At 42.2% G+C, this 19,898-nt stretch overlaps 1 protein-coding gene across 1 annotated transcript in view; it reads left to right on the forward strand.

Annotated features, from left to right (window-relative positions):
- The window catches only part of LOC122922375 (hedgehog interacting protein), a 108,120-nt gene that overhangs the window by 18,562 nt on the left and 69,660 nt on the right, over positions 1-19,898 (forward strand). Inside the window, exons 3-4 of the mRNA XM_044272966.1 lie at positions 2,737-2,893; positions 6,013-6,214. Of these exons, the coding sequence (XP_044128901.1) occupies positions 2,737-2,893; positions 6,013-6,214 (359 nt within the window). The remainder of the gene's footprint in view (positions 1-2,736; positions 2,894-6,012; positions 6,215-19,898) is intronic.

Raw genomic sequence — 19,898 nt, forward strand, 5'->3', positions numbered from 1 at the left:
CTTAACCCTTAGCCTTTCAGTTAATCACATTATTACTTGTGCCAATAATGACCCGAGAAAATCCTAGAAATGTGTCTGTCAGTAAAAGGATATTCTAGTGCAATCAGAAAGGGGAGAATTCATCGTGAGGGTAATATATGAAGTTAGTTTTGCTTGTGTCTGCATTGGCGTGCTTTGTGCCAAATTCACCAAAGGTCTCACATTGTTTATTAATTTTGGCATATCTTTAAACATAACACTTTTGCTGCTCCAGGTGTTTTATGCCTACTGGAGTGAGTATGTGACTTTTTTCAACGTTTGCAGTGATAAAAAAAAGCCCTACATGTTACTGTTTGAAGCCATAATTATGGTATGGCTACACAGTGACTTTAAGTTGCAGAAAAGTCATGCAACACAAAAATATGTGCAACTCGCTGTCGAGTGGCTAGTTTATAACTGTTTTGGCTGTGAAATCATAGCAAAGTCACAGGTGAGTAGCATGTCACACAGGACTTCCAGTAAAGTCAATAAATGAGAGTCACACACGACATACGATCTACCAAACAAAATCCAGCATGTCTGCACTTTTTGCGACTGACGCGTTCCAGTCACAGTATGTTGCATTGCAGCAGCATTAACAGCCATTACATGAAAAGTTGCGGGTGTGACACATGTCACTGTGTAGCCAAACCCTTAAAGGTTCACTTTCTGGTTACTGCTGACCAATGTGTTGGTAAGATGATTATATGGCACTTACTAATATAGTCTTTGTTGAAATTCTGTGCCATTTTCTATATTTCATAAGATATGCCCCGTAGTTGCCAAGTCTTTTGTGCTGTCCACACAGAGGTCCTTGTCCATAAAATAGCTGCTGATGGAGTTCATGTGACCAGGCAGATCACCTCCATGTGATGTCTCCTCCATTCATATCCACTGCATCTGCCATCTGCACTTGTTTTGTTGGGAGTTTAGAGCAGGTACAGTGTGATTGACTGGAGGAGGCTGAGTGATGTGTCTGGTCACATGACCCTCCATCAGAGGTCATCTTATGGACAGTCCCTCTATGTGGACAGCACAAAAGACTTGGCAAACAAGGGAGAATACCTTATTAAATATAGAAAATGGCACAGAATTTCAACAAAGACTATATTAGTAAGTGCCATACAGTCATCTTGCAAACACATTGGTCAATAGTAGCCAGAAAGTGGTCAACACCTTTTATGGAGTGCAGAGCTTGATAAATTCCCCCCAGGAAGTAAATGGTATAAAATAAAGAGGACAGTAGCGATTATACTCACCTCACTGATCTCCCACCACTGTTTTAGTGGTGCGAGGGTCCCCGCCGAGCTACACTTCTTGCTTAGGAAATGGCTATGAATGCTGTTCAACCAATTATTGGCTGCAGCAAAGACCCATCTCAGCCAGTGATTGGCTGAGCAGCAATCCAATCCAATTCCTGTCGTGTCAAAACAGAAACAAGAAGTGGAGTGCAAGGGGACCCGGCCACTGTCAGAATGAAATTGATGAGGTAAGGAGATTTATGAGGTAGGTTTAAAGGGGTTGTCCGACATACCCTTATTTTCACCCAGGCAGCCCGCCTGGGGCTAGCATCGGAGCATCTCATGCTCCGATGCGCTCCCTTGCCCTTCGCTAAATTGCGCAGGGCTTGGGCTCTTTTGTTTATCATACCACACTGCCGTTTGTTCGGTGATGTCACCGGCTCTGATGGGAAGGCTTTAGCGCTGCCCTAGCCAGTAAAACTAAATGCCGCCCATCAGTGCCGGTGACATCACCGGGCTTTCTTGCAGCCCCATGGAGAGCCCTGTACATCACCGGATCTAAAAAAAATGCCTTTTCCCTGCGCGATTTAGTGCAGGGCAAAGGACAGCATCAGAGCATGAACTTCTCCGATGCTCAAGTCAGGGGGGGCTGCCTGGGTGAAAATGGAGTTTGAAAAACCACGGGCGAATCTGAATTCCACTCGGTAACAAGGGGAATAGAAAAAAATAAGAGGGATGGGGGCGCACAATAGGATAGTACATTCAACACAAATAAATTAATTTAAGAATAAAGGTGCTCACCATTTTTAGTTGTGCTCAGAATAGGCACAACTCTATTTAAAACATGTAAGGCTATAGACCTTTGAAATCCAGGAATGCAGCCGCAGAAGGAATTTCTTTGGGATCGGATGCCCAATCCCCCAAAGGATGCTTGTAGGACGGAAGTTCTGATTAGGCGCAAATCACTGGTACAGCAGGTCTTGTAGATAGATCTTCTTTATTTCATAAATGGATACATAGAACAACGCGTTTTGGGGCCCAAAACGTCCCCTTCATCAGGTTATTTGGGGCCCCGAAACGCGTTGTTCTATGTATCCATTTATGAAATAAAGAAGATCTATCTACAAGACCTGCTGTACCAGTGATTTGCGCCTGATCAAAACTTCCGTCCTACTGGGTTAAAATGGAGGAATGTCCGGGTTCAGCACTGAACCCAGACAACCCCTTTAAGTGGTTTTATTTTCTGATTGTGCTTTGATAACCCTTTAAGTAATTTCATGCCCAGAATATAATTTTGATGTTTCGACGTGTAATATACAGGAATGCGTTAACATTTACCATAATAACGTTTGGTGGGCTACATGTGTCATAATGGCAACAAAATGGGCCGCTAAACTATTGGAGAAGAATTTTGCTTCTTTAATGGTAGTTGGAATAATCACTCTTGTGTTAAACATCTGTCTTTCATTCCTTTCAGGTTTACTGCAAACAACTGCAGATGAATTCTGCTTCTACCATGGAATGAGGGACAGTGGCCTGTGTTTTCCAGACTTTCCAAGAAAACAAGTTAGAGGACCAGCATCAAACTACTTGGACCAAATGGAGGAGTATGACAAAGTGGAAGAGATCAGCAGGTTCTTATCGATAACATTTCTTTTATCCTAGAAAAACTGACAGCTTTTGTGGTTTTGACAGTAAATTAACTTAGTCTGGCCTGATTGTCCACAGCTGTGCCCTCCAGATGTTTTGCTCATCTGCTGTTTATGTGATTGCCTGGGAACAAATGCCTTTTTAATATTTTGGATGCTCGTCATGCTTTTCCAGTTGTTAGTAGAGTATTTCCGACCCACAGTGCTCTCCTACTAGTATGTTAATAGATTTGCTTTTGTAATTACCGTATTTTCTGGACTATAAGACGCATCCGACTATAAGACGCACCCCAGGTTTACACAACAAAAATTAAAAAAAATATATATAATGTTCCTGCTACATGCAAACACAAATTCTGCTAAATGCACACACACAGGTATGCTAAATGCATCAACAAACCCAGTGTGCAACATGCACACAAACACACAGGTCTACTAAATGCATACAACAAATCCAGTTTTGCTACGTGCACACAACAAAAATAGGTCTGCTACATGCACACAACACAGCTTTGCTTTGCTACATGTGCAACAAGGTGTAGGAATGCCGAGTGGTAAAGTGCGGCCTAAAATGTCCCTTTATGTGTGTCATGGTGCTCCTACCTGGGTACGGCTGGACCCCAGGCTTTGGCTCCGATGCAATAAATAGGGACGATAATTGAGGGATTTGAAAGAAAGATTGAGTCCAGACCTTGTATGTAGTTGAACAACAGCTTTACTTGAATAAACGTTCATCAGAAACAGTCTTCAAGCTTTGTCTTGGGCCCAGCAGGCTTTAGCATTAAACTGGCAGGTTTCTTCAATAACTCTGCTTGCTTTCTCTCTCTCTGCTGTACTGACAGGCTTGCTTAATACTCTGCTTCTTCTGTATGCTGCACTACACTTTGTAGTCTGACTCTGTTATACCAGGGAATTTTCCTCCTGGCTCCTGAGGCTTCAAGCTGTGGCCTCCATGGCCAGCAGAGCTTAGGGTGCTCGGGCTGGCGTGGGCACGTCCAGCAGAGACATACCCTGCACACCTTTCACCAAGCAGGGAGTAAGCTAGACTAACTAGAACTGGTCTCCACCCTAGCTGCCATGGCTCCGATATAAAGGGAAGTTATGGCATTATGCTAATGTGAACAGAGACAAACTCTACTCCTTATTTGGCTTTACTTACAGTATTTTTCGCCCTATAAGACGCACCGGCCCATAAGACGCAACTAGGCTTTTGAGGAGGAAAATAAGAAAAAAAATATTTTGAACCAAAAGATGTGCTTTTGGTGGGTTTTGAACTAATGGTCTGTGGATGACACTATTATGAGGGATCTGTGGATGGCACTGTTATGGGGGTATCTGTGGATGGCACTGTTATAGGGGCATATGTGGATGGTACTGTTATGGGGGCATATGTGGATGGCACTGTTATGGGGATCATTGTGGGGCCATCTGTGGATTGCACTGTTATGGGGGCATCTGTGGATGATACATCTATAGCATCTTATCTAATGTGTCATCCACAGATCCCCCATAACAGTGTCCGTGTGTAGTGAATGGGGGCCGGCATCTGGTTCTGTAATGGCAGCGGGGCCCGGTGCAGTCACTGTATTCTACTACACCGGGCCCCGCTCACTGTAGCATAATCATATCTGACCTGTGGGTGTTGTTAAAGTATTCAAATCATCTTAAATCCAGCGCATGTACTACTTACTACTAACTTCTTGGCAGTCAGGAGGCCGGGCGGGCGCTCGCAGAGTAGCTCACTACGTCACGCACCTGCGCCGCCTGCTTCATTCATAAAGTGGGCGGAGCAGGCGTGTGACGTAGTGAGCTACGCTGCGAGCGCCCGCCCCGCCTCCTGAATGCCAAGAAGTTAGTAGTAAGTAGTACAGCGCTGGATTTAAGATGATTTGAATACTTTAACAATACCCACAAGTTAGATATGCTTATGCTACAGTTAGCAGAGCCCGGTGTAGTAGAATACAGTGACTGCACCGGGCCCGCTGCCATTACAGAACCAGATGCCGGCCCCCAGCCCCTCCTCCCTCTCAGCCGATACACCCGACGGTCGCAGCATTCGCCCCATAAGACGCACTGTTATCTTCCTCCCGTCTTATAGGGCGAAAAATACGGTACTTGCCTTTAGGGATAGCCAGGAAAGTAGATGTGGCTCACGAGACAATGCTCACTTCATCGATGCCATGTGCACGGTGCTCTGAAGGAAGGTGGAGAAGTTGCTAGTGTCAGCTCTGCCATAATGAAATTTCAAGTTCAAAGTGATCCTTTGGCACTCATGGATAAAAGCCATGCTTTATTAAAGGGCATCTGTCAGCAGATTTATAAACTATGAAACTAGCTGACCTGTTGTATGTGCGCTTGGCAGCTGAAGGCATCTGTGTTGGTCCCATGTGCCTGCATTGCTGAGAAAAATAATGTTTTATTATATGCAAATGAGCCTCTAGGAACAATAGGGGCATTGCTATTACACCTAGAGGCTCTGCTCTCTCTGCAACTGGTGTGCCTTCTCCACTTTGATTGACAGGGCTAGGCAGAGAGAGCAGAGCCTCTAGGTGTAACAGCAATGCCCCTGTTGCTCCTAGAGACTAATTTGCATATAGCTGCCTTCAGCTGCCAAGCGCACATGTAACAGGTCAGCCGTTTTCATAGGTTAAACCTAATTATAAAAAATGTGCAAAAAAGACGCTTATGCATTTACGGTTAATCCACTCATCCACTCATAGCCATAAAAATGTGTGTCTTTTTTTATTCAAGTTTAATGAAGGATTTTTTGGGATGCTGAATAATCACTTCGAAAATTAGAATTGACTTTAATAATTCAGGGTCTATAAAACTGAATAAAATAACTTTAAACAATTTCAATAATCAAATGTTTTCATTCAGTGGGAGCAAACAGAGATCTTTAAAATGGTGAAAAATGATAACCCAAAGTAGATTAGAAAGTTGCAAAAGTTTTTATTATATAGTGAATACATAAGCAGTATACAGATAAAGCTGAAAGACTACAGTAATTTGTACATATTCTGGATGATATTTCTTGGAGGGGATACATTATAAGTGTTGCTATATGAGACTATGTCAATGATAACAGTGTCTATTTCTTGCAGAAAGCACAAGCACAATTGCTACTGCATTCAAGAGGTTATGAGAGGCATGAGGCAGCCAGTTGGAGCAATGCATAGTGGAGATGGATCACACCGACTCTTTATCCTTGAAAAGGAAGGTTATGTGAAGATTTTTACCCCGGAAGGAGATTTAGTAAAGGAGCCTTTCCTGGACATACATAAACTGGTTCAAAGTGGAATTAAGGTCAGACATGATTTCAGTGCTTTAATATTGGTTTGAGCTTAATGTGGTTTTCCTAGCTCGTTATATTGATTCTCAGTATAGATAATTAATATCCAGCTGGTAAGGGTCTGACACCCCGAACCCCCGTCATCAGATGTTCCTTGAAGCTCAAGAACTCGGGAACTAGCTCTTGAAAGCAGCAGGAGGCAACTCTGTTCAAAGTGTAGTGGCCGTGCCGGGTTACTGCAGCTTAGCTCCCATATTCCTCAATGGAAGATGGGCTGCAGTAACCAGGCATGGCCACTACACTTTGAACGGAGCTGTGCTTCCTGCTGCTTTCAAAAGCTAGTTCCAATACTGGAGGCTGCAGGGATTAGTTCTTCTGAGAATAGGTAACTAATATCAAGAGCCTGGAAAACCTTTTTAAGGTTTGCATATTTCTTTGCAGTGCATGTAGTAATGCACAGAGTACCTAACAGTTTCCATCTCTCACCTATTATTGTATGTTTGAATTATTTCTCAATGATTTCTCTATCTTTGGGCCTCAAGTGCATGAAGAGCTGTTTGAAAGAGGCAGCAGAGAGATACACCCAGTATTTTAAGGGTGCTACAATTTTTTCTCTGGCCGTCAGAAAAACTTATACACCTCTTTATGAAATGAGAGGCATATATGGGAAAAGTAGAACCCCATAAACATCAATATAGGTGCCATATTATGTTTTTTTTAACAACTTGAACAACTCAGAGGTTGCACTGAACCATAATACAGCGATCTGCATGACACATTTAATAGCACAGCTATCCTGATTCTCTTTCAACCAAATATTAACGCCTCCCGAACATCCACTGTACATGCATGGTGGATTTCAGGTCTTTAAAGGAGGCATCCGCTCAGAGTACCATCTCGCAATCACAGCATCTGAGCTGTCCTTTACCAGGAGCTGGATGCTCTTGGTGACCAAATGCTCCCTTGCATCGAGATTGCAGGAGTTGTTCAGTTGCTATGGCAGTTGGGAATCTTCTGAAGGCTCCCAGGCTTGCCTGCCATAAATAAATCCCTACTAAGCCATGCCGCTGGCAGGGCTTAAAGGGGTTGTCCCATTACAAAAACTTATGCCTTATCCACAGGATAAAGGGAAACTGCCCAATCAGCGGGGATACAAACACTGATGCCCCCAACAGTCACTGGAAGGCGAACTTGTTGTTGTAATAAAACCACTACTTTAACAGAAACATAGCAATTTTACCATAGACTGCAGTGGTAAATAATCACATGTTCAAGTTTCCTACAGGGGAAAAAATAAAGTTAAAATGAAAAAGTTTTCAAAATCTAAAAACCAAAAAGAACCATTGGGATCGATTCATCCCATGTAGTGAATGGCATAAGAGAAAGTCCAAATTGCTGTTTTTGAGTCGCTTCACCTCTTAAATTGAATAAAAAGTGATCAAAAACTCATACATACTCCAAACTGTTATTAATAAAAACTACTGATTGCCCTGCAAAAAAGAGCAGTCATACAACTCTGTATACAGAATTATAAAAAAAAAAAGTAATGAGTGTCAGGATATGGCAATCCCCAAAAATCTTTTTTGTTTTTTCCAGTTTTTAATATTTTAAAAGTATCAAAACCTAAGGAACACTGTATCAATTTGGTATCACTTTAAACCGTTCCCGACCACTGTACTTGCAGCGGGCACCATAGCTACTGGGTCCCTGGGACACCCAGGGCTAATGTCCATGACTGGTGGTAATACCGATTGTGGACTTTTAACCCTTCAGATAAAATAAAAATATGGCTTTAGGAAGGCTGGGAGTGAAAAATGAAAATTAAAAAAATGTCAAATTGCCCGGTCATTAAAGGGTTAATTATACTGACCTTCAGAATAAAGTGAACATTTTAGCTTACAGTGGATGCTAAGCCCATGAAAGAATGGTGAAATTGTGTTTTCTTTGTGATTCCACGCCATGTAGAATTTATTCCAGCTTCTTACTACATTGCATGCAATATTAAATGGTGCAGTTAGAAAGTACAACTTGTTCTGCAAAAAACAAGCCTTCATTTTGCTATGTGATTACAACAACAAAACATGATTCTTGGTGGGCAGAGAGTAAAAAATAAAAACAAAAAAAACTAATATGGTTGCAGCGGGAAGGGTTTAAATATAATAATACAAATTGTACTAATCTAAACACATTACATATTGTAATTAACTTAAATTTAATTACATACCTGTTGTTTGCAAACGGTATATTGACCTAAAGAGTCACCACAATGTTTTTGTAAGAGCAGTATTGCTTGCTCAGAGAGATTTATACAAGCAATGAGAATAGTTGTTCTGGCTCTGGGATGCTGTAATACCACTGTGGAATCCATTATCTACCAAAAGCAAAATATTGGAGAGGTCTACTAGGGAACAGTAACACCTTGTTTAAGAAGACAAGAAATGCAGACCTCTCAAGCCTCAACTAAAGTCAGTCTCCATAACACAACAAGAAAGAGACTGGGCAGAAAGGAGATATATGTCTGCATAGAAACATGGAAGCCAATGCTCTTAGAGAAACAAGAAAAATATCGGGATGATCCTCAAGCTGTTTTTGTCATGGACAGATAGGCAGATGATCTTTTTGTACAACACAGGTCAAGTCACGACAATGGTCAGTCATGTTGGTGGCAGTGTGAGGGTATTGGGGTGCTTCTCTGCGTGAGGACCTAGTCAACTTGTTCAAATGCTAAATGAATGTGAACTGCACCAGAAAATTCATGAGGTTATCCTGCCATAAACTGAAGCAGCATTGGTTTAGACATCAACAAATCGGATTGGACCAGTCACATATCTGAGTGGAACTAAGTCCTAATATAGATGTTGTAGCAAGACATGAAATGAGCAGATCATTGATAAGCTAACTAGTGTGTGGAAATTGAAGGAAAACTACTAGAAATGTAAGCTGAATTTTCACTCATTAAAGGGTTTCTGTCGCCTGGAAAATGGGTATTAAGCTGGCTGAGCTTAGTGATGTGCTAATGTCAGCTGAACATAACTATATTAGTGCCATCTCCCTGTCTAAAGCCTTTATTGAGAAAAACTAACTTTTATAATATGCTAATTAGCCTCTAGGAGCAGGGGGCGGCATTGCACCTGCTCCTAGAGGCTCCGTTTGCCCACCTCTTTTCACGCCCTTCTTCGATTGATTGACAGGGCCAGGGCAGTGCTGCTCTCCTCCCGCCGGCCGTGTCTACAGTGTAAATCTCACGCCGTTCAGTATTCGGCGCAGGCGCAGTGAGGAAGCCAACAGCCGCCTAGCGTCCTTCCCTCACTGCACCTGCGCCAAATACGGAATGCCAATTTTTTTATTTTTAAAGGATCAGAATGGCATAAAAAACATTGAAGTGCTTCTCACCTTACTCTTTGCTGTTCCTGTCCCAACACTTCCCAGGGCCAAGCTGGTTCCTCTCTAAACACAGAAAATAACTACTCAGCCAATCACTGGCTGCGTTGGAGAGACCAGTAAGGATCTGAATAGATGTCACAGGGGGGCGGTAAGCGGTCACCTCTTTTGTTGTTTTACTGGCCACACATCCCATAAATGTAGCTTGATGAATGATTAATCAAATTATAAGATGCATTTGCAAGGAACTATTGTTGCTAAAGACAATGTTACAATTTATTAAGTTTCATGGACAAGTTTTTTTTTTTTTTTTTGCTAGAATTATAAGGGCCTGGTGATTCCTGAAAGTGGCAGTTACTGTTTTCTGAAAGTGTTAATTAAAGTAATACAGTATTTGGTATAAAATCGTTAAAAAATGTAAATTTGTCTAATATTTTGTTTAAAGATAAGTATCCTGTCATAGTTACAAATATGAATTATAGGAGTAATCTAGACAATACCTACCCACAGCACAGTAAATGAGTAGATTCTGAAAGACCTTGTAATCGTGCCTTGTAACCCATTAGACTTTGAAAAGAAGCAGAAAAGTTGGCTACAACTGGGTGATTAAATGCTGCATATGAAGTACCAGGTCTGGGTTATCGTATATGGAAATTTTGTTATCTTTCTAGTTCATGAAACAGTGATAGCCTCCCACTTTATATCATGAAAAATGGAAATTTTTCACTATAAAAAATCTAAGCAATTCCAACTATACTATCTTTTGTTACATATACAGATCTGAACAGTTTAGTGTGCAGTGATTAGTACTGGTACCTTGCTGCGCTGCTGTCCTAGAATCTGACCAAGGACAACATCTGCATTGAGTTTCTATGTTCTCTCCGTGTTTGCATGGGTCTCTTCGCCGTGGCCTCTACCTAGTCAAGTGACATCACGTTCATTGATCACATGGCCTAGACCAGGGATGGGCAAACCCCAGCTGGGCCCTCCACCTGTTTTAGAACTACAAATCCCATCATGCCCTGCTTTAGGCTGGGAGCTGTAGGCAGACTGGGAGTCACAGATCCCTTGAAAAAGGTCAATTAATTGGCCGAAACGTTGGGACAAACGATACGACTTTAATCCATATGCTCCAATCTGGATGTACTATACGCTAGATATATGATATGATGTAATACGTTTACTAATTAAAAAGCATCAATTAATTCTGATGTTCCACAATTTTTTTTTTTATACGAGACGACCTACGTCCTCTTTGAGCACCCAACCTCATAGGGTGTGCAGATCTCATCATCCTTTTAATCTGATATTGATGACCTATCATGTTATCATGTAAGGGAAATTTCCACTTTTATGAGTTATCATTTTGGACTTTTTCTTGTGCACTTAGAGCACACTTAGTGTTTGCAATGGAGGTCACCACAGATTTTTACAGATTTATCCCCTCTATCGTAGCTTTCCCATTGTCTGGTCCTGTTAATTAAAGCAGCGAGAGAGGGTCTGGCCACAGAAAGGAGTGAAGCTTGTGTGTAACAAGAGCAACGGTAATGCCCTCTTTGCACCAAAGACCTAATTTACATATAAAACTTGGGAACAGAGCCTCTGATCAACAAAAGAAAAAGAGCGTTTTAATCAGGTGAACCACAGCTATGTGTCTGTGCAAATAGTTGGATAGGGAGGTCCCTGGTGACAGATTCTCTTTTAACAAATAACATTGCCGTGCCCGTAACATGGCCCTTAAACAGCTCACCGCATCATGGATGCACACCACATCACTTGAATAGGTCTGCAATCTCGAGGGTGCGGTGTGGAGTGGAGGCACGGAACCCCTCGGAAGCAGTCTACGGTGTTCTATCTTTTTGCGGTGTGGACGGATCACAGACCGATTCAAATTGAATGGGTCTGGACCCGTTTGCAGAATCTGCATGGATGTTGCCCGTGCATTGGGGACTGCAAATTGCAGTCTCCAATGCACCGAACGGCCGAGCAACGGCCGTGTGCACGAGCCCTTAGGCTGAGGAAAAGTCATACCTGCTGTACTTTTTCTCCAGTCAAAAATAATTAATGTCTGATGGAACTGACACAAATTGATGCAAACTGAGCACAAAAGGTGAACAAGCCTTAAGTCTGCTCCATGTTTTTGTAAATAGACCCAATTATTGTAATTCTGGTAAATTACAATACCTTTAGGACAAACATTTTGGAGGATTACTGGAAATTCTGAGCCTCTGGAATTCTAGTGGTCCATAGACTTTCCAGGGTGCCTTCACAGCAGAATGACTGGACAGTAAACTGTTGCTTCCCATCACTGATGCAATGGTCCTGGAATTTATGCTTTAGCTACAAGTGCCAGAATGGAGATTTCTCCAACAATAAGACCCTTGTGTCTTCTTCTGGATTATCAGTAGTTCTATAAAATCTAGTTCTAGAATTATTTCACTCTAGAAGTATTTCGGGCTGTGAAGTGAAATGTATTGCTTTAGAATCAGTGATTCCAAAAGGTTAAACTCACTTGCTACCTTGTGGGAGAATCTGGTTACTCTGGAACTCAGCGAGGTGGTATTAGCTTTCTCACAGCCATTGACTTTAATGTCTGCCAAAATATTTCCACTTCACTATCTTATTCAAGTCACTCTGTCTTAGTGAGTATTTCAAGGATGTGATTATTTCACATAGCTCAACGCTGTGTGGCACGTCTCTCTGCCAAACAGATTGAGTACATATGTTCTTCATTATGTGGTTTCAAGAGTACAAGTGGAATAATTATTTCTTTTCCAGCAAGGTGCTATTTAGCAAGTGTTTAAAAATTTCTCAACAATAACAGCAAACCACATTACATCCCAGATCATTCACAATAATGAAATTGTCCGATCTTTGCTTACATCATATAAATGACCCTTTATTTGTATTAGTCTAGTTTACAAATATGATGTCCACATGATGTGTTATGACAGCATAGATAGTAACAGTCCTTACTAAAAGTGGAACACCAGGACCATCCATCCCTTGCATAAGGCCAATTGCCTTAGCATATTTATGACCATTTTAATAGTTCTTTAACTCTCATTAATGGTTTTGTTGTTGTATTTTATAATCATTATTTAATTGCTGTAATGAAATCCCCATAGACTGACTTCCCAGTAAGTTTATGTCAAATTCATGGTGTTAAGACTGCCTTTATACTGAATTTAATCAGCATAAGGCCCCATGCACACAACCGGTCTGCAAATCATGGATACACAAAATAGGGATGGGGTCAGTGTCCCGTCTGCATTTTATTTGTGAACTCATTGTTTTCAATGGGTCCAAGGTCCACATTTTGCGGACATGGCCTATCTTTTTGCGGAATGGGCATTATTCTGTCTCAGCATCGGTTGTACCTGCGACAAGCTTCTTGTAGACCCAGTCTGTAAGGATGTATGCGGCAGGTTGAATGATCACTTTAACAGATAGCTTACTCAATGAATAAAGACTCCAGAGGTGTTTTCCAAAGCTTCTTTATGCTTCAAGGTAGCAAGGATATAAACATAGAGGCTTTTTCATAGGTAAATTTCTAATGAAGTTACACAGCTCTCACACTCTACAGTCTCTTCACAACAACTATACAAAATGGAGTTACAGCAGGAAATGGAGGGTGGGAACAACCAACTAGCCTAGAAACAGCAGGGGTGTAAGGATCATAGCCAAATAATATAGTAACATAACATGTAATAACAACTGCTAGACAGTAAAAGCTGCGTGGCAGCACACTTCCCGTCTGGTATTGTGAGATACCACTATACACTACATTATTTTCTTTTAACATACTGTTAGCATTGCATATAGTAACATGCTATTTAACCTTCTCAAGTCTATAAGCTAGCTATATTAAAGGTCTTAAGTGACTCCTTCACATAACGCTGAATCAGAATTTTTGGAATCAGGCATAATTAGGACTGTCTCGATGTACTGGTCTCAGGAAGGTTTTTGATGCCCCATCCTTAACGATCCTAACTTTCACACTTCGGACTCTTGCATCATCACTGGTAATGGCCTTTGTAATAAGTACCAACTGGCCACTGGATCCGGTGAGCTTGCTGGTCTTTTAGCAGGACCAGGTCCCCTTCCTTTAAGTTAGGCTTCTGGGTTTGCCACTTTTTACGTCCTTGAAGAAGTGTGAGGTATTCCTTCCTCCATCTGTCCCAGAAACAATCTGCAAGGTATTGAGCGTATCTCCACTGACGTTTATATATGTCCTTTTCATCAAAGATACCCTTTGGCGCTGGAATCTGTCCAATCTTCCGGCTCAATAATGTAGCTGGAGTTAAGATAGTAAGAAATTCTGGGTCTGTAGATACAGCGGTCAACGGTCTTGAGTTGATTATTGCTGCAACCTCAGCAAGAAATGTGGTGAGCACTTCATGGGTAAGGCGTGAAGAACTCACATCAAGCAACATTGAATCCAGTATGCGCCTTGCCATCCCAATCATGCAGTTCCCATGACTCCGCCCATGTGTGAAGAGTGTGGTGGGTTGAATTTCCACACGCAGCCTTGATCACTCAAATAACTTCCAACTTGTTGTCGGTCTATCTGTAACTCTCTACAAGCACCAATGAAGTTAGTTCCACAATCCGATCTCAACATCTTCACGGGACCTCTTAGAGCAAGAAATCTCCTTAGAGCATTGATAAAACTCGAAGTGTCCATTGACTCGATTACTTCGATATGTACGGCTCTTACACTTAAGCAGGTGAACATTACAGCCCATCTTTTGCTGTTGACTTGACCACCACGAGTTCTTCTAGCCGTTACTGTCCATGGTCCAAATATATCGATTCCGACATATGCAAAGGGTGTATCTTCACTCAGTCTGTCTGCGGGTAGGTCAGCCATCTGTTGATACTGCTGTTTACCTCTTAACTTTTGGCATTTGACACAGTTGTGAATGATCGTGGCTATTTGTCTTTTCACTCCAACTATCCAGAACCCTGCAACTCTGATTGCACCTTCTGTGTAGTGTCTTCCTTGATGTCTGACTCTCTCGTGGTAATGCCGGATAATCAAGGTTGCCAAATGGTGGCTTTTTGGTACTATCAAGGGGTTCTGTTCTCTTCTTGGCAAGTTTGACTTATTTAGTCGTCCACGACTCGTAGCATGCCCTCATTGTCGATTATTGGGTTCAGTTTGAATAGTGGGCTACTCTTTGAGACTGGTCTATTGCCTCTCAAGCACTTAATCTCTTCTGCAAAGACTTCTTCTTGCACAAGACGTATGACGAATAACTCTGCCTTCTCATACTCTAACGCATTGGGTGACTCCTTGCAGGTGTGCCATCCATGACAAGACGATGTCTGATTAGACTTGCAGAAAGTCTGTGCAATATGACTCAATCTTGTTATAGTCCTTCACCAATCTTTTCCAAGAAGAGAAACGTTCAAAACGTCTCACTTCCAAGTTTCTTCTTGAACAGATGTTGGAACTTAATGTTATTACTTCAGGGCGGATTTCTCGATCAGTATCTGGATCCACCAGGTGGAAATCAAAATCTTCTTTTGAGTTTGTAGAAGACTGGTCCGTTAAAAACTTGGGTCCTGAAAACGAAGTGGTTTGCGTGAGGACAACTGCTGGCACTGACCTCGTAGCAATATCTGCGGGATTCAAACCAGTCGGGACATAGTTCCATTGTTCAGGTCTACTGATTTTCCTTATTTGTTCTACCCTGTTAGCCACTTACACATAGAACCTCCTTACACTGTTGCATATGTAGCCAAGTACGACTTTGCTGTCAGTGTAGTACTTAACCTGATCAATTTCAGCGTCCATTTCATTTTGCAGGAATTCTGCGACTTCGACAGCCAGGGTTGCGCCATACAATTCTAATCTTGGAATAGTGTGAGCAGGTTTTGGAGCTAACTTGGCTCTTTCTAGTAGAAAACCAACATAGGATCTCCCAGAGGGATCTATGATGTTGAGATAAGCCACAGCCGCTATAGCCTCAGTAGATGCATCACAAAAGATGTGAATCTCCTTTCCTCAGACTTCTTGAAATTGAAGTGGTGAATAGCAGCGCGGGATATTAAGTTCTTCCAGTACTTTCATGGAGTTTCTCCATTTCTCCCATTTAGGCAGTAGGTCTACTGGCAGAGGGGCATCCCAATCTGTCACTCTCTCAGTAAGCTGGCGAAGTATGGATCTCCCTTGGACGGTAACTGGAGTCACAAAGCCTAGGGGATCGTAAAGGCTATTAACAGTTGACAGGACTCCTCGTCTGGTGAATGGCTTCTTGGCGTCAGAGACCTGAAAGGTGAATGTATCTGAAGTATATTCCAGAGAAGACCGAGACTCCTTTGAGTGGGTAGGGCATCTACTCCCAAGTCCAAATCCTTCAAATCCTTAGCATGATCTTCTGGATTGAAAGACCTCATTACTTCACTGCTATTAGATGCAATCTTATGAAGCCTTAAGTTAGCAGTCAACAGGAGCTGTTGAGTTCTTTTTATCAGATTGACGGCTTCTTCAGGTGTTGAAAAGGATTTCAGGCCATCGTCTACATAAAAATCTCTCTCAATAAATTGCCTGGTGTCAGATCCGAATTCCTTTTCACCTTCCTGCGCTGTTCTTCTCAGTCCATAAGTTGCCACGGCAGGAGATGGACTATTTCCAAAGACATGGACTCTCATGCGATAATCTATCACCTGATCATTAATGTCATTGTTGCGGTGCCACAAGAACCTGAGATAATTTCTGTGGTCCTCTTTGACTATGAAACAGTGGAACATCTGTTGGACGTCAGCTGTCACGGCAATTGGTTCCTTCCTGAACCGCATCAACACTCCTACAAGGTTGTTGGTTAGATTTGGACCAGTTAGAAGAACGTTATTTAAAGAGGTTCCCTGGAACTGAGCGCTTGAGTCAAAGACTATTCTGATTTGCCCCGGTTTACGAGGATGGTAGACTCCAAAGGATGGAAGGTACCAGCATTCTTCACCTTCCATAAGGTCTGGTGCTGGCTCAGCATGAAGGTTATCTAAAATCTTCTGCATAAATGCTAGAAAGTGCTCTTGCATCTCAGGTTTGTTACAGAGAGTTTTCTTAAGTGCAGCAAATCTGGTTAAAGCTTGTTGTCGATTGTTAGGGAGAGTAAGCCTTGGTACTCGGAAGGGTAATGGAGCTACCCAACTGTTGGAATTGTCCTTGAAGAACTCTTCATCCATAATCTTGATGAAACTCCTTGTCTTCGACTGAAGGGGCAATCTTGTTGTCATCACAAGTAGTCTGGTACACTGAATCACCAAGGTCCTTCTGAGAAGTGAGCTTGCAGTTTATACCTTGGAGTGCTAGATATGGGACTTTGTTTTTAAAATCAAGTCTTTCCTTCACATAATAGTGCAATGGACATTTCATCGATCGATAGGCAACATTAGTTTTGTAGGAAGCTACATCTAAGAGCTTGTGAGATTGATCTAAACAGACTTCTCCTATTATCACCCATCCAAGATCAAGTTTCTGGGCCTGAGGAGCATCATCTGGACCGTTACATAACTCTCTTATTTTATGAACTCTAGGAATGTCTCTCCCTAGTAGAATCAAAATCTTAACATCCTTGTAAGAGGTGGAATGTAGTCAGCAATGTGGCTCAAATGAGGGTGATGACGTGCAACCTCTGGTGTGGGGATTTCTTCTCTATTGTTCGGTAGCTGATCACATTCGATTAGAGTTGGAAGAGGAAACTCTATGTCCTCATATTCTGATGCCACTATGAAGCCATGGGCTCTTCTTCCAGAAGTATTGATCTTTCCTGCACATGTCTGCAAGGTATAGGACCAGGTCTCTCCATGAATGTTGAATAGGTCAAAGAATTCTGTACTGGCCAATGAGCGATTGCTCTGATCATCGAGTATGGCATACATTTTTATGGAATTTTGTGGACATCCTTCAGGAAAAACCCTTACAAGACATATCTTGCTACAAGACTTGCTATGAAGCCCTTCTCCACATACCTCTGTACACCTTGTGGTTACGGGGTTGGCACATTGCTCAGTTCTCTCCCCGCCATCATCTGATGTAGTCTTGGGGTTGCTGCCGGGTGAAGGTTTCCTTTTGAACAGGTCTGAATGAAGAGCGTCCACATGTTTGGCACTGTTACACAGGGAACATCTGATGGCGATCTTACAGTCTCTAGCTAAATGATCGGAGGATGCACAACACTTGAAACAGATATTATGCTCTTTGAGAAATGACTTGCGTTCTTCAATAGGCTTATCCTTAAATGCACGACATTTGGAGAGAGAATGTGGCGCATTATGAATAGGACACTGTTGATTAAGATTGCTTGCCTTAATGTCTGTAGCCAAGACGTTGGATGCTATCGCGGTCTTCCTCACGGCAATAGGATGCTTTAAATTCTTAAATTTACTGTTGGTGGCAATACCCCTTGAAGTAGTTAAAGGAATGGTGGTTGTATCTGGATAGAAGAAGCTTGGGTCATTCTTGGACCTTGCAACCTTCCGCACGAACTCTGCAAAATAAAAAAAGGGAGGGAAGGAAACATGATGTTCATACTTATACTTTGATCCTACACTAGTCCACTTTCCTGAAGATGACTAGGCAACTTTGCTACAATAGGATTTACTCCCTGAGCAGTGTCTAAATAGCTAAGACCTGGTAAACTAGGATCTAACTTCGCAATTTCAAGTTCATGAAGGAGGTCACCTAACTCTCTAAGCTTATGATTGTCCTTAACAGAGATCTTAGGAAAGTCGTTTAGTCTCTGGAATAAGGCAGATTCAATGACTTCGGGGCTCCCATAGTCTTGTTCTAAACGTTCCCAGGCAGCATCAAGGCCTGCTTTAAAGTTATAAATGTAAACAGATTTAAGTCTCTTTACTTGTTCTGAAGATTGATGCCCCAACCACTTTATTAGTAAGTCGAGTTCTGCTTGAGGTTCAATGTCCAAGTTCTTGGTTACCACCTTAAATGTAGATCTCCAACTTCTGTAGTTCTCTGGGCGGTCATCAAATCTAGACAGTCCAATTGTAATCAACTCTCGTCGAATCATATACTTGCTGAACTCTGCAGCATCAGTGCTTTCGGTTTTTATAGCCACAGGGGATACTGATGGTGCGCCGACTTGGACCATGGTTGGTATCAGATGTTGGCTGGTAGGTGGAGAGAAAGGTGTTGCAGATGGGTTCAAACTAGGTAAGGGTCTGTCGTCTGAAGGTCTCTGAGCATTTGAAGCTGAAGAGAGCTGTCTCACAGGGGGTATAGAGTTCATTCTGTAGTCTTCTGCTGTGCCTTTGTAATCTCTATTCACATAGGGTTGTGGTGGCACATGAGCTGCGTAGGTTGATTCACTTGATTTTGTGACATGCGGTAGTTGTGGAGTGTCTCTGTTAGTAGGTGTGTGTAGTTGACCAGCTTGATTTGGCAACACGTTGCCTTCTGATCCACTTGCTGGATGATTATGAGAAGAATCTCCAACTGTAGGTGGGACTGTATTGTCTTGGTTCTGGGTTAAGACAAACTGTAGGGTCCTTTCAACAGGGTCTTGACAAGCAGCCAAGCTGGGACAAGCTGCTCCTTCTTCTTCCAATAGGGCTTGTTCCAAGACAGATAATTCAGCTAAGGCTACTTCTTTTTCTTTATTCTTCTGAAGGATTTCTAGCTGAGCCTCTGTTTCTGCTAGAATGTGTTTAGCTTCCGCTTTGATGGCTGCTTCTCTTTCAGAACAGGCGGCTTGAACCTGGGCTGCTGCAACCTTCTGGCGAGCTTTGACTATTTGGTCGCTCAGTGTTGACCTTACAGAGCAGGACCGCAGTGACTTAGAAGAGGATCTATGATAGGAGCGGGCAGATCTAGATGATTTTCCTAAGTGTCTGGAAGAAGCAGATTTATAGGATGTAGTTTCATGTAGCTGTGCTAATCTACCTTCTATCTGTGCCTTTGCTTCAAGATATGTGCTATGCCTATGCTGGTCAGTAGAAGTAAAGTCCTTTAATTCCAATGCAGCTTCCTCTGTGTTGGAATGAGACAATAGGGAATAGTACTTCTCAGAAAGTCTTTTATAATTCTCAAATGCCTTCTTAACCCTTGAGAGAGCAGTGTTCAATTGCTCAGAATTGTTGCTAGTTTCATTAGTGGCTGTTATACAACTTAAAGTCTTCTCCCATAATGCAGTCAGGTTACTAGAGGTTTCTTCCTTACTTGCTTCATAAGCCTCCCTTGCCTTCAAGGATGGATGAGGGGCTCTAACAGGACGAGCAGAATGAAGTAAGGAGTTTGCTTTATATTGATTAAATACAGGTAACTCTGTGGGATCTCTGTCAGACATAATG

Source organism: Bufo gargarizans, unplaced genomic scaffold, assembly GCF_014858855.1.
Source record: "Bufo gargarizans isolate SCDJY-AF-19 unplaced genomic scaffold, ASM1485885v1 fragScaff_scaffold_293_pilon:::fragment_2:::debris, whole genome shotgun sequence".
Classification (NCBI taxonomy): domain Eukaryota; kingdom Metazoa; phylum Chordata; class Amphibia; order Anura; family Bufonidae; genus Bufo; species Bufo gargarizans.